At 31.0% G+C, this 13,976-nt stretch overlaps 2 protein-coding genes across 2 annotated transcripts in view; both read right to left on the bottom strand.

Annotated features, from left to right (window-relative positions):
* The window catches only part of HELRODRAFT_175877 (hypothetical protein), a gene marked incomplete at both ends in the record, with an annotated part of 3,627 nt that extends 2,728 nt beyond the window's left edge, over positions 1 to 899 (bottom strand). The window contains 3 exons of the mRNA XM_009023247.1: positions 265 to 345; positions 634 to 760; positions 841 to 899. Coding sequence (XP_009021495.1) covers positions 265 to 345; positions 634 to 760; positions 841 to 899 — 267 coding nt within the window. The remainder of the gene's footprint in view (positions 1 to 264; positions 346 to 633; positions 761 to 840) is intronic.
* A 7,969-nt stretch (positions 900 to 8,868) lies between these two features.
* HELRODRAFT_175876 (hypothetical protein) lies at positions 8,869 to 9,643 on the bottom strand (the record flags this gene model as incomplete). Its single annotated transcript, XM_009023246.1, has 3 exons — positions 8,869 to 9,016; positions 9,129 to 9,323; positions 9,474 to 9,643. 3 exons carry the CDS (start codon positions 9,641 to 9,643, stop codon positions 8,869 to 8,871), a joined length of 513 nt encoding a protein of 170 aa, XP_009021494.1.
* Positions 9,644 to 13,976: the final 4,333 nt, after the last annotated feature.

The raw sequence follows: 13,976 nt of genomic DNA, 5'->3' as shown, positions 1-13,976 counted from the left end.
AACATTTACATTGATGTTATGGACTGCACATTTTCTAAAGATGCAACATTTTCTATCTGAAGTTTGAATATTACACATGAATGAATGTATGCATCAAAGTATGTGTGGTAGATTCATCATAAACTTTGTGAAATAAATACCTTGAACATGTACTTACATATGTGTATCTTCTTATTGACATAAAATAAAAAAAAAATATTAATTGTAGCGCATGCAATCATTAATATATTAATCTAAGTAAATTTTATATTTAAACAAACATACTGGTTCATTAGTTGATTTTTTCTCCATCATTATTGGTGATTGCATTTCAGATAGAGTATCTGCTTGATCATTTGATAAAATCTGAAAATGATAAATATTCAATATATTTGATTATGTGATTTGCAGGAACAAATATCTAATTAATATACTAACTATAATATGTTAGTGTCTTGCAATTAATTAATTAGTGATTCATTTTTCATGATGCACCAATAATTAGTTATTTCTTTATTTTAATGTCAATCTTAATGTTAGTTTAATTTTTTTAAACTATTTAAATTAGAAATTTTTTATTAGTTACAAAAAGAACAAAACCTTTGGAAATACTGTAGGAACTGATGTTTTTTTGAGCAACATTTTAGAACCTACTTTGTAAAAGCATTCTTGTAAAAAATGCCTGCTGCAGATGAAGATATTTTTTCTACTACAAAAATTTGTAGTATGATTTTTTACATTCCCTTCCCATTGTATTCTTTGACTGTCATCTTTTGGTAGTCTGGTTTGGTTTTATTATTGTAAAAAAAGCTTAACTATTTTATGTTAAAATTTTACTATTATTATATTAATTATACATACCTATGTAAAGTTACGCCGATATCTTTATAAGACCCATGACATTTGGATATTGAGCACATGGTTATGGGCATGGTTAAGATATTTAGCAATATGGTATGTTACTGTTGGCATTTGGCTGATGATAGGTCGAAGGGGATTGTTGTTTTTGTGCGTTTTGATGCTGGCATAGAGGTATCCAAGTGAGTATTTACCTTGGAGTAGTTGGATTTTTTTCTTGAGGTGTGTTTTTGTTGATTTTCTTTATTACGTTTAAAGAAACTATATAAACCAAACCTGCACTGAGATGATTTGTGAAAAATTAAAATAAGGCTTTATCTGCATGCGCGTCAACAACCTTCGTATGCTGGTGTTACGACTACTTCACTATTCACAATCAAGACGTTTCACAATGCACACACAAAGAGGAGCCATCAAATTTCACATTTAACACATGCAACTCCAATAACCCGCCAAAATCTTGACAACAACACAAAAATAATTTATCCAAACACCAACATAATACATCTAAAAATTGCAAAAGCTATCCTATTAGATATCAATAAACCACAAATAAACATTCTACAAAGAGTGATTACATCATTACCAACTAGACGCCTTAATATTATCTTCAATAAAAATCGAAAAGACAAACTTTAAATTGATTAATGTCGACAATTTGGTATAATTCATGTAATACTGTATAAAATATGGTTTCCTTTTAACATATATATTTTTATTATATTAATATTATTATTATTATTATTATTATTATTGAAAAATTTATATTCTAGCGTCCTTTAAAACTTTTCAAAAAAGCTACTGAAATCATGTGGTTTAATTCATAAAAAGATGAGTTTTTAGTTCTTTACGGAATTGTTGAAGAGTTAATCAGACTAACGATGGTAGCAGGTTAAATTGTTCAAAACTATTGGATCAGCGATGAAAGAATTCCTGTTTCCTACAACCAATTGTGTTTTTGGTAACGATAGAAGACAATCTAAAAGTAGCTGAAGACGTAGAGCAGGTGTAAACCTATGCAAACACTTGTCAGACAGGTAATTCGGACTGAGACTATTCAAACATTTGAATACTATGATGGAAATTTCGATTCTTTGCCTGTGCAGGCTCAATATACTATGACTTACATGGTCAACTTTAATATATTAGTAACTATTTTAGCTGCTTGATTTTGAATTGACTGTAGTTGTCGTATGATTTCGTTGGTAGTTTCATTGAAAACACTATTACAGTAATTTAGCTTAGAATGAATAAACGCATGAACAAGACATTTCAATGTATCTTCATCAAGCAAATTTCTGATCTGTCTGAGTCTTCGTAGTTGAAATGAACATTCTTTGTTCAATTTTTTGACATGATGATCCATACATATATTTTGATCAAACGTGATTCCCAAATATTAACAGATGAACAAAACTGGATAACTGATCCAGATATGTCAATAGAGTTGACGCAAATCATTTGCAATTGTTGCCAGGTTCCGACATGCAAATGTTGAGTTTAACTCTTGTTAAACATAAGTCTGCTGTTTATTATCCATTTATTTAAATTTGTAGCACAGCAGACAAATCTGTAAACTAAATTACCAAATGTCACTGTTTTACAACAAATGGGTGCAATAATTTGAACATAGTCAGCAAAAGCATGGTATTTAAATTCAAACTTTTTAATGATATTAAACATATCGGCCGTGTAGACCAAAATCAACGGTGGTCCTAAAACGAAGCTTTGAGGAACTCCAGATGAAATCACCTCGACATCAGACATTGTTCCGTTGAAGAGACTCCGTTGTGTTCTACCAAACAAATACGATTAAAACCACGTCGCAACCACTCCAGAAACAAGAAACACTGATTACCATCAGCATAAGCTGATCGATGCAGCTAGACGCCTTGAGCATCTATGGATGCAAATAGTTCAGATGTCTCGTGAATAAGAGCAGTCTCGGTGGAATGATGTTGTCTGTATCCAGACTGATGGACCGGCATCAAATCGAACTTAACTAAATGATTCAAAAATTGCTTGAAGACAATACGTTTAATAAATAACCTTTAGTAATAGGAGATTGGAAACTAGACGATAATTAGTTTTATCATCTCTTTCAAGAAATGGTTTTTTCAATAACGAAGTCGAAATTATAACAGCATGCTTTAATGGTTTAGAAAAACAACCAGTGCTTAAACACAAATTAATTAAAAATGTTAGGAATGTGATGAATAGATCAACATACAGCTTGAAAATTCTTGTTGGAACAAGGTCGTGTGAAAACGTTTTGTAGTCAAATTAAGAACTATTTTTTTAACATCATCATTTGAGCATAAAGAAAATTTGCAAAACTTTTCAAGATCCGATCTATAATGAGAAAATGTAAGATTAATGGCAGAACTAGTATGTTTTCTAACTTTTTCTATTTTGTCTTTAAAGAATGAAGCAAGTTGTGACAACGTAAAGTTTGTTGATTTAAAAAAGTCATCGGTTGAATGTTTTCCAAATAGTTTGTTGACTGACTCCCATAATATTTTTGGTCAAAACTTATTAGTGTGAATAAGATCCTCTCAATACATCCTCTCAATACAGTTTCTTTTTATCAATAATAAAAGAGCTTTTGAACAGAAGAGCTTCTTCCAAACAATTTTGTCAGCTTCTTTAGTACTGTGTCGACACTCTCTCTCTCTCTCTCTCTCTCTCTTTCCAGTTTAAGACAGAGCCTTTTCATATCACTAAATCATGCGTTTGTTCATTTACGGTTAGACTACTGTAATAGCTTGTTCAATGGATTACCAGAGAGATCTATTGCTTTTCTTCAATCGATACAGAATAGAGCTGCAAAAATAACTGTTGGACGTAAAAAGCATGACCATGTGACACCCATTTTAAGAGACCTACATTGGCTAACAGTGAAAAAAAAATCAACTATAAGATTTATGTGACTATGTATAAGGCTATGAACGGGTTGTTACCAGTATATCTAGTAAATAAAATCTTAAAAAAACAGAGATCAGACTATGCCAACTTACTGGCAGTGACAACTACTCAACTACAAACTGCAACAAGAAATATTGCCGTGTCAGGACCAATTGCCTAGAACAGTCTTCCGCAATTACTCAGAATGCCTGGACTAAAACTTGATGATTTTAAGAGGAACTTAAAAACATATTTATTCTGACATAGAAATACTTTATCGATTTGTACTTTATTGACCTTCACTGATTTCATTTATAATAGAGAGCGCTTTCGAGAAATTTAAATTTTATAATGCGCTTAATAAATTGTTGATAATAATATATATATGCTGGTAGAAGACCGAATTCTTGACTATAGAGATCTAAATCTATCTGCAATAATTTTGATAATATGTTTGGTAATAAAAATAAAGCTTCAATTTTAAACAGACTCAATCTTGTCGATAAAAATTTACTAAGACAAATTGAAAAATTCGAATACAAGTTGATTAACACTAATAAATCGGTGAAATTTATTATATATATTAAATCAAATATTGTATTTATATAGTGCCAATTATAATTGCTTCTAATCAGCGCTCTCCTTCCTCGTATGAAGCATGTTGAAAGCGAAGCCATCATCGGTGGAGATCACTAGGAGTTACCAAATAGGTAGGACTTTATATATATATAATATATATATATATATTAAAATTAATATTAGATTAATATATATATGTATGTATTTAGATTAATATTAAGCGAGCGAATTTCACTATTTTGCAGCTAAACAACTGTCTTTAGATTTTTATTACTTAATTTAAATGATTTCTAAATATTAACTTCTTGAATTAGTTATAAATTTGCCAAAACAGCAAATGACCAGAAACTTCATGAGCCGTAGTGTCAACGACAATAACTTGCAGACTGCTTTTAAAAAATTTAAACCTGAACAGCGTCTTCTTTACATATTGTTTGACGAATTTAAACTCAAGAGTGTCCTCCGTTTCACAGCTGGCCATGCCGAAAATCAGCCAGAAAAGTTAACTACTTAAGCACTTGCTTTTGAGTTGGTTTGTCATTGTGGCGGACCACGATTTACAATTCGTATTAATCCAGTTGCAAAATTTAATGCAAACTTTTCGAAAAAGTACCTGTTAGAAGTTATCACAACGATCAAACACTGCCGTGGTTGACCTATATCAATAATCTGTGACAACAGCCTATTAAATCAGCGAATGTACAAGAACCTGGGTGTTTCAGGTATTGCTCAAGTGCCAGACGACACATTGCATATGTATCGTGTTTATGACTTTATCCACATTTTAAAAAATATCAGAAACAACTGGATAACAGAGTCGCAATAGAAGCTTATTTTCCAATTTGGTGGAAAAGAGTACAAAGCTTGCTGGAAAAATTTTATTCATCTGTATAAAATCGACAGCAAAACGCCGTTAAGAATGAAAAAATTGACACACACTGCTGTATTTCTTGAAATTCTGTAAATTCTGGATATCATTGCTAAGGACGATGCACAACGATGGATCTGGCGGGTAAAAAACCGTGTTGAGAACTAGTGATCAATTTGTTTTCTAAAAGAAAAGATAACAATTTTACGTTAATGGTTTTTTCCATTACTCTACAACTTGAGCTGGTGAGAGAAATTGGTCTGTTGTTGCTGTTGTTGACCCTTTTTATGGATAGGAGTAATAACTGCAGTTTTCCATTTAAACTAAACTAAACTTTTATTTGCTCCATAAAATTAAAAATTAATAATAAGAAACAGGTTGATCATGATAGAATTCTTATTTGAATTCATCGAGCATGGCCACCTGGACTGTAAATACAAACTTTTTTTCAATACTATAAAGTTTAGTATAGTGATACATGAATAATTCACAGTATAGGTTTTAGTTGTTATTATTAACAAGAATTTAATTATGTAATCAAAATATGTTAAATGCTAGCTAATAGTTAAATGTTAGCTAATATGTTAAATGTTAGCTAATTGTGCTAGTTGTTAGTAAATCTGGTTTTATGAAATTGTTCAGAAAAATATAAAATTATATAACTAAATTGTTTTAACTAAATCAACGGAAATTAATTCTTAAATATAAAATAAAAATTATTCATTATTAATCGGATCGGTGATCGTGCGATAGGTACCAGTCCAGACTACGTTGCAGTAAGAGATGTACAGTACGCATATGGAGTTATAGAGCATATTTAACGTTCTTCTTGGAACGTAAAAACAAACTTTGTTGGTAACGCCAAGTGCTTTCACCATTTTTCCTGATACGTAATTTACGTGGTTTCGAAAGCTTAATTTTTAGTCAAGGTGGACACCTTAAAATTTAACTGATTTGCTTTTGTTTATTTCTAGTCTATTAATTGTAATCTTCTTTATAGTTCAGATACTGAACCGGCCCAAAAATAATCATTTGAGATTTTTTGTTGTTCAACGTTAATTTGTTGTTTTGAAAACATTTGACCATTTCTTTAATGGCAATATTGGTTTCATTTAAAAGTTCATGAATATTTTCACCTTTACTAAAAATATTAGTGTCATCGGCATAACAAACAAAATCAAAAAACGTCGACGCCTTGGAAAGATTGTTTATAAAGATCACAAACAGTAATGGACCCAATATGCTTCTCTGAGGAACTCCAAAGTTATTTGTTAGTATCGTCGAACTTTTGTTCTGCCATCTAACAAACTGTTTCCTATCGGTCAAGTAGTTACTAAGCCATCTTAGGGGTGTTCCACGGATTCCATAATAATTTAACTTTTCCATCAAAATGCTGTGGTCGATGCAGTCAAAGGCTTTTGACAGATCGATGCAAGTTCCAAAGACAAAGTTTTTATTTTCTGCAGCTACTCCAATTTTACGTATCAATTCCACAATTGCCAACTCTGTTGAATGTTTATCACGGTAGCCAAATTGATAGTCTGAAATGATGTTGTACTTTTGAAAAAAATTGACCATTCTTTTGTACATTAATTTTTCTATAATTTTTGAAAAGGCCGGTAGCAACGCCACAGGTCGATAGTTGGTTATATTGGTATTACCTGTCTGCTTTGCTATTGGAATTATTTTTGCCACTTTGAAACATTGAGGAAATATGCCTGTTGCAAATGAGAAATTTATCAGAAAACTCAAAATTTGAGCTGTTGAGTTGATTGTGGAAACAACAATTTTTGAAGAAATGTCATCAACTCCACTTGAATATTTTGGTTGTAAAGTTTTTGCTGTCTCGACAATTTCTTCAAATGAGGTATCAAGACAAAAAAAAGAAATTTGAAAGTTTATGGTGCATTGTTTGCATCCATTCGGAATATTTCGTAAAATCTTTCATCGAATTTGGAGTTAGGATTTGAAGTGTTTATTAAGTGCATCTTCAGGATTGTCTAAAACCTGTTCATATGAGGTTAGTAACTTTTCAGCATTTTTATCATCTTTACTTTTATTTATTATTTTTAAAATATTTAACCAAATTTTTTGCTGTTATCTTTTGTTTGTTGAAGCAAGTCACTGAAGTATTGTTTTTTTAGCTTATTGTTGAGATTTGAGCAACGTTTGGCAATTGATTTAAATTTCGTGTATCTTGTCACGGTTGGGTTTTCGAAAAATTTTTTATAAAAAGAATTTTCATTTTTGTTTATTACAGAGAAATTTTTTTTAGATTTTTGGACATTTTTCAATAAACAACAGTCATCGAAAAACATCATTTGATAGGCAATAAATTGCTTTTAAATAATAAATCGAAAATGTGACAAAGTGGAACTGCCAGAATTGATGCACACATCTTGAGTATAATATTGGGTATGCCATCTGATGCATTAGCCATAACCAACGGGTCGTGTGTTACAATATTGTCATCGAATCTTAAACTGCTAACCTGGGGTCGCGAAAACATTTTGTTATTAACATACTGGTAAAAACTTCTGACATTAGATTTAGAAAGTAGCTTTTGTTCGTTGATTTTTTTGTAGTGGTTTGCTAAAATGGAACATTTTTGTGACATTGTCAAGTAAAGTTTTTTATCATCTGAGGAAGAACTTAGTTTCTTTTTTTTCCAATAGTGTTGTTTGATTTTATAAAATAAAAGAAGCTGATAAGGAACCGGATATTTACGCGTTGTATTTTTTTGATGAATTTGAGAAATATAGGTTGAAATTAGCTGTTCGAAAATCTCCCAACAAGTAATAACGTTGAAACAATGCTGGAAAATATGATCCCAGTTTATCAGCCTCAAGCAATCGTTTATACCAATGAAGTTTGCTTTGTTAAATTTATAATAGAATATATCACTATAAAAATCTACTTTTGGTAAGTTACAAGTACCGAAGTTGACTTGAAAAGTAAGGCAATTGTGATCAATAGAAGCGAACTGGCAAGAGACTTCCAATTCGGCCTGCAAACCTGTATCATCAGATAAAATCAGATCCAGAATATTGTTTCCTTGTGATGGTCGATCGACGAGCTGGTGAAAACCCAAATTGTTAAAAAGATCAATAAAAGTATGATAGATGGAGTTATTTGGTGTCAAATAATTATTCCAATCGGTTTGAGGAAGGTTAAAATCACCCATCAAGCAGTTTACATTGCCCTTGCTAATCTCTTTGATATATCTAGCGCTATATCTAGCGTGTACTCTTATGCTGCTTGGTCGAAACCACTACTACGATAGTAGATGAAGCGGTAAGTTTTGTTTGAAGTGGAAATGTCGATGGAAACAATCTCGATGTGTGAAAATTGAGACGGTACAAAAACGATCTTGTATGAAACAGTATTTTTGATGATGAAGGCCACACCACTACCGCGTGATCCTCAATCCTTTCGAACAAACAAAACAAAATCCTGGAGGTAAAAATAAATTATCAGGATCATTAGGGGAGAGCCACGTTTCAATAACAGAAAATAAATCTGGGTCGTAAACTGATAAAAATAAGCTGAGATCGTTTTGTCTCTTCTGGATACTACGCACATTCGTTAAGGCCATTCGTATAAGACTTTTATTGTTTGTTTGAACAAAAGGGCTGGTCATTTTTAGAATTGGTGTTGACTCTTTTAAGTCGACGCCTCTCCTATCTCATCAGAGAAGCTTGCTCTGCCTGCCTCTTAGAAAGGCCAGAGATGATGAAAACATTTTTTGTAGCTGGAAATGAACGAAAAATCTTTGACGATGCAATCAGATTTTCAGCTGCTGACAAACTGTTTAGTGTGACGCAGATTCTGGAGTTCCCAATACGGCGAGTTTGTGCAATTTGCGGCTTGACGGTGAGGTGGTTTTCGCATAGAGATGAAACCATATCTCTGTCATTACCCCCCGGCTAAAGCTTCAAACCTGAGCTTTTGTGACCGACGTTCTTCATCTTTTTTCCCCCGTTCCACTGTCCACAAGGCCATAGTCATTGTTTCTAGCATTGGAGATATATTGAGTTTGACCCCCTGCTGTTGACTTTTGGAAACGCTGGCGCCAAGTGTTGACATGGCTGAGTGCAGTTCTTTCATGCAGTCAGTTACGGAGTTTGACATACATCTAACTGCAGATTAAAAATTATTACTTAACGCTTCTAGTCTGATTACGGTGGTTTCAAACAGTTTGCTCATTAGGCTTTCTGAATGAGCCAGTGTTTTGCACAGGTTATTGTTGAATTATTCAATTATATTTTTCAGGTTAAGGTCAGACTTCTCCATTGTTTTTGCCAAATTTTTGTTGGAGATCTCAATGATCATTTCTAAGTTTTCGTTTGATTTATCCATAACTTTATCAATGCATTTTAACAAAATATCATTCGATTTGTCCAGAATGTTTGCTATCAGAACTTCAAAATTCTCAGCCGTTATATTTTTAGACATGACGGAGAAGCAGAAGTTAGGAACAAATTAAAACTTAGAAATTATGTAAGTTTTTTAATTAAATTATGAAGTTAGAACAAAAACAACTTATTTGCGATTAAAATTAATGAGTTTAACTTTAAGCTGAAATAAATACAATTTATTAATTTAGAAAACAGATAATTTAGGAAAACACACGACGTACGAGAAGCTAGCAACGAATTTGTGAATTTATTTGTAATAATTTATCATTTTACTGTGGACATGCCTCGTATTGATGGCTCAGATATGACAAAGAGAAGATATACATTTCCCCAAAAGTATGTCTCAAAAATTCCTCGGGGTGTGTCGAGAATCTATTGTGGCTAAATATCATGGTGGAGGCTTAAACGCCACTGATGGGGTTTTTACATCTGTACGGTTCGCTCGGGGTGTGTTGAGAATCTGCTGTGGCTAAATACTATGGTGGAGACTAATATCTTTGGGAGGATTTGTGCAGTTTTGCATTTTTTTCGAGGTGCGTTAAGAATCTACTGTGGCTAAATACCATGGTGGAAGCTCGTGTACCGCTAAGAAAGAATTAGCCCACCCTATCCTTAATCTTTATATTCTTCTCAAAGTTGTGTCGAATGCCGTCTGTGGGTGGCCTCCATGGTGAAAGCTCAAGCGCCATACCAGGAACTTAAATAGTCAAAACTTTATTGAAGTAGAGTGAATGCACTTGAGTGGGGGTCATTGGTTTGTGGGCTGGCGAACGGTAGGTGGGTTTTCTCTCTTCGTGCTGACGCCAACTTCTGATGCTTCTGGTCTGTGGTGTGTTTTTGAATCTGTTACCCGTCAACTTAAAAAAACTGGAATAAACTATTACAACCTTACCTCTTAAAGTATACATCAGTCAAAGATTACCATTTATTTTCTGGATTGATGGCTTGATATGGTTTGATCGGATTTTTCCGTTTCGGCTGTGTTTGATTTTGAGGATGTAATAATAGGAACTAAATAATTATGAAAAAAAAGAACGAAAAAAAAACAAAAATTAGGGGAAAAAATATTAAAATTACTGGCACATTATGGCATCATCTTGGGAGCTGCAGTGCCGTTAAAATTTTTCATTGAAAAAAAAAGAATTTATTTGTCGCTTTTAAAAAAATATAATTTTATAACATTATTCTTTTTATTATTGTTTATTATTGTTTTTTATGTTGTTGCTATTGTTCAGTTAAAGACGAAAAAACAGAAATAAAATGTACAAAATTTGTTCATGTTGTTTGTGGCAACCTATGTACTTCAGAAATTTTAAATTTTCAAAAGAAGCAACATGAACATTAAGCTGCACTTCAGTGTGCATTCACATTTATTACTATGTTTTTCAGAATATATTGGAAACTTCATTTCATGGCAAATGAACTGAAAGATTTTGTCAAAATATCAAGAATAAGGAGAAATACACTGGTGCAATATTTTGCCAATCATATAAAATTATTTTTCGGTAAACCTGTAAAAAAATTATGGTTTTATTCGATTTTTCGAAAAGTTTCGAAACATAAATTTTTTAAATATTTCTCATAAAAGTAACTTTATAAAAAAAAACTTATGCCATATTTAAAATCAGGTTATCAAATTGTAATAAAATCTGCTCAAAAATATTCTGGCGCTAATATAGCCTTTAATAACCTTCGTTATTCTTGATGAATAAACGCAATTCAGATTTTGTAAATCAGGTTATTTCGTCATTAAGGTAAATAGTTTCAGTTTATTTTAGTTCATCAAAACTTCATTAAATCAACGAAATGAGTAAATTGATAGATATATATTTTTAATATCTAGAATGAAAAAAACTGGACAAATTTATTAGTACATATTATGTGTATATTAGTACATACATAACACGAACAATATGGTATGTGTTTACTCTATAATTTTAAATTACTTTACTGTCTGGATCATGTGGATATATTTAATATGGATAAGGCAATATGGCAGACGCGTTATATATATATATATATATATGTATATATATATATATGTATATATATATATATATATAGGAGAAGGTGGTAATATGGACCACTTTTTTTTCTTGGGCTAAAAAAATATTTAGACAATAGTTATTGGACCCTTAGTCTACCAAACAACTAACAAATATGTATTTTATAATATTTTATGACTAAATTTAGTAAAGAATAAAATTTCGCCTTGATATCATTTTTTTGTTAGCATACCTCGAAAAATGGTTTTTGGAAGTTGGGGTGGTAAAATGAAACAAATGTAGAAATGAACAAAAAAATGTTTTATTTTTAGAACAATCTTTTTTATTCTTACATATAATTATAGTTTTATACTTTTAAACATAACAAATTGTTCTTATCAATGAAATAAAAATTATAAGTAATAAAACACATTTTTATATGAGTTTTTACAAACAAAAGTCACAAATGAAAATATCTTTTTCACATCCACTACATAACACATGAGCCCATTTTAGACATATCACACATTGCACCCAAAGTTCTCCAGATTTTGATGTTTTGAATGTCTCATCACAAAATAAGCAGCCTGCATCATTATTTTCTGGAATTTCCTGTCCAATAAGATCTAATGTGTTAGAGCTCCCGGATAAGATAAGACTTCCGGTATCTTCTTCATCGCTTGAAGTTTCATCTTCATTCTTACTTTTTTCAGAAATTAGACATTGTTTACTTGTTCCTAGATCCACCTGCTTTTTATAGCAGATGGCTGCATTGTGATGTGGTCCTCTTTTTTTCTTCGAAATTGGTTTAGCTGATTTTTTATCATTTGATGATTTCAAGGCAGCCTTATATGGAGAACTGGTTATGATAGTAGCTGATAAGGCTTTTTTACCTTTATCTGTCGTAACCCCCTTTGTAGCGGTCCCAATTTGTTTCTCGGCATGATACTTAAAAAAATATAAAAGGTTGTATTATGGGACAGTCTGTCTCATATTACCACCAATCGCCATTTTAAAAACAAATCTAATAGTTACAATTTACAAAGTATGATTTTAAATAACTATTCAAGAAATTTTGAAGTTTAACATATCTACTAAATGACAAAATAAATAATTATATATCTTATTTACTCATATAGATACAAAAAAAATTAAATCTTACCTATCAAAATTTTGCGTAATTTGCAGAACGCATTTAACCTAACAATAGCGCCAGCTGCTTAGAATGACCATAGACTATTTAATCTTTATAATTAAAACAATTATAGATAGGTCATAACAAATCTTCATGGAAAAAATTGCGGTTTCATATTACAACCCCGTTTCATAATACCACCTTCTTCCCTATATATATATAAATATATATATAGTTCATATATATATATATATATATATATAACATCAAGATCAATCTAACAAATATGTTACATAGAATCGCTATATTTGTTGAAAAGTATATTTAAGTTAAAGTAAACAATCAGTTTTTAACCGGTTGTTCAGCGATTATCGTCCTAGTTTGCTCTATTTGTCAATTTATTGACATTTAATTAAAAAATTTGTCCAAAGTTTAGCAATAAAATACGATAGTAAAACGTTTGATCGTAAAAAATCAATAAAATGTCAATTACTAAAAAAAAAATGTTTAATGTTTACGCGTTTAATTCCATAGAACTAAGAAAAATTATTAGGCAGTTAATAATTATTATGCCATATCCAAATATCCATTATATCCATGGTCTGGATTTCACTAAATACATTTTCCTTTTCTTAATCTTGCCAAGTTTTTGTTGCACATCGCAAAATTTCATTTTATGCATCGTTTTTTAATTTTACCTTTACATTTGAAATATTTTTCTATGATTTTGAAAATCTTAGCTGCAAGTTTATGTTTTCCGGTTTGTTACGTTTTAACTAGTTTGGGAATTGTTCCAAAAACTTTATCAAAATGAATTTATTCAGTGCAAAAGACTGTTACTTTGCAATTATCTTCTTTGTGAAATTTACAAGGAACGACTTTAAATGTAAATGAGACGTGATAAATATGTTTGCAAAACCGTTAACCTTGAATGTCAATATGCCCTTAACATTTCTTTCATTTTGTTTATTGGTTAATCCGGTCCAGACCGAAATTATTTTTAAATTATCGAAATTATATGTAGTTTGTAGGAAATAAATTATAAAGCAGTTTTGAAGCAAGATTTTTTTCTTGAGTCATGGTTCATCAATGGATCTTTTGAAACATTTTTTATGTTTATTTATTGACAAAATGTTATTAGTATTTTACATATGATAAGAAACAGGTAAAACAATTTAATTTATCTGGTATTGTTTATATTAATAAATCATAACCTGATAGTTTTTGCGTTGGGTACAATGTTATATTTT

This window comes from Helobdella robusta, assembly GCF_000326865.2.
Source record: "Helobdella robusta unplaced genomic scaffold HELROscaffold_35, whole genome shotgun sequence".
Lineage (NCBI taxonomy): Eukaryota > Metazoa > Annelida > Clitellata > Rhynchobdellida > Glossiphoniidae > Helobdella > Helobdella robusta.
Note: the sequence above shows the minus strand (reverse complement) of the source record. Positions and strands in the feature narration are given on the sequence as shown.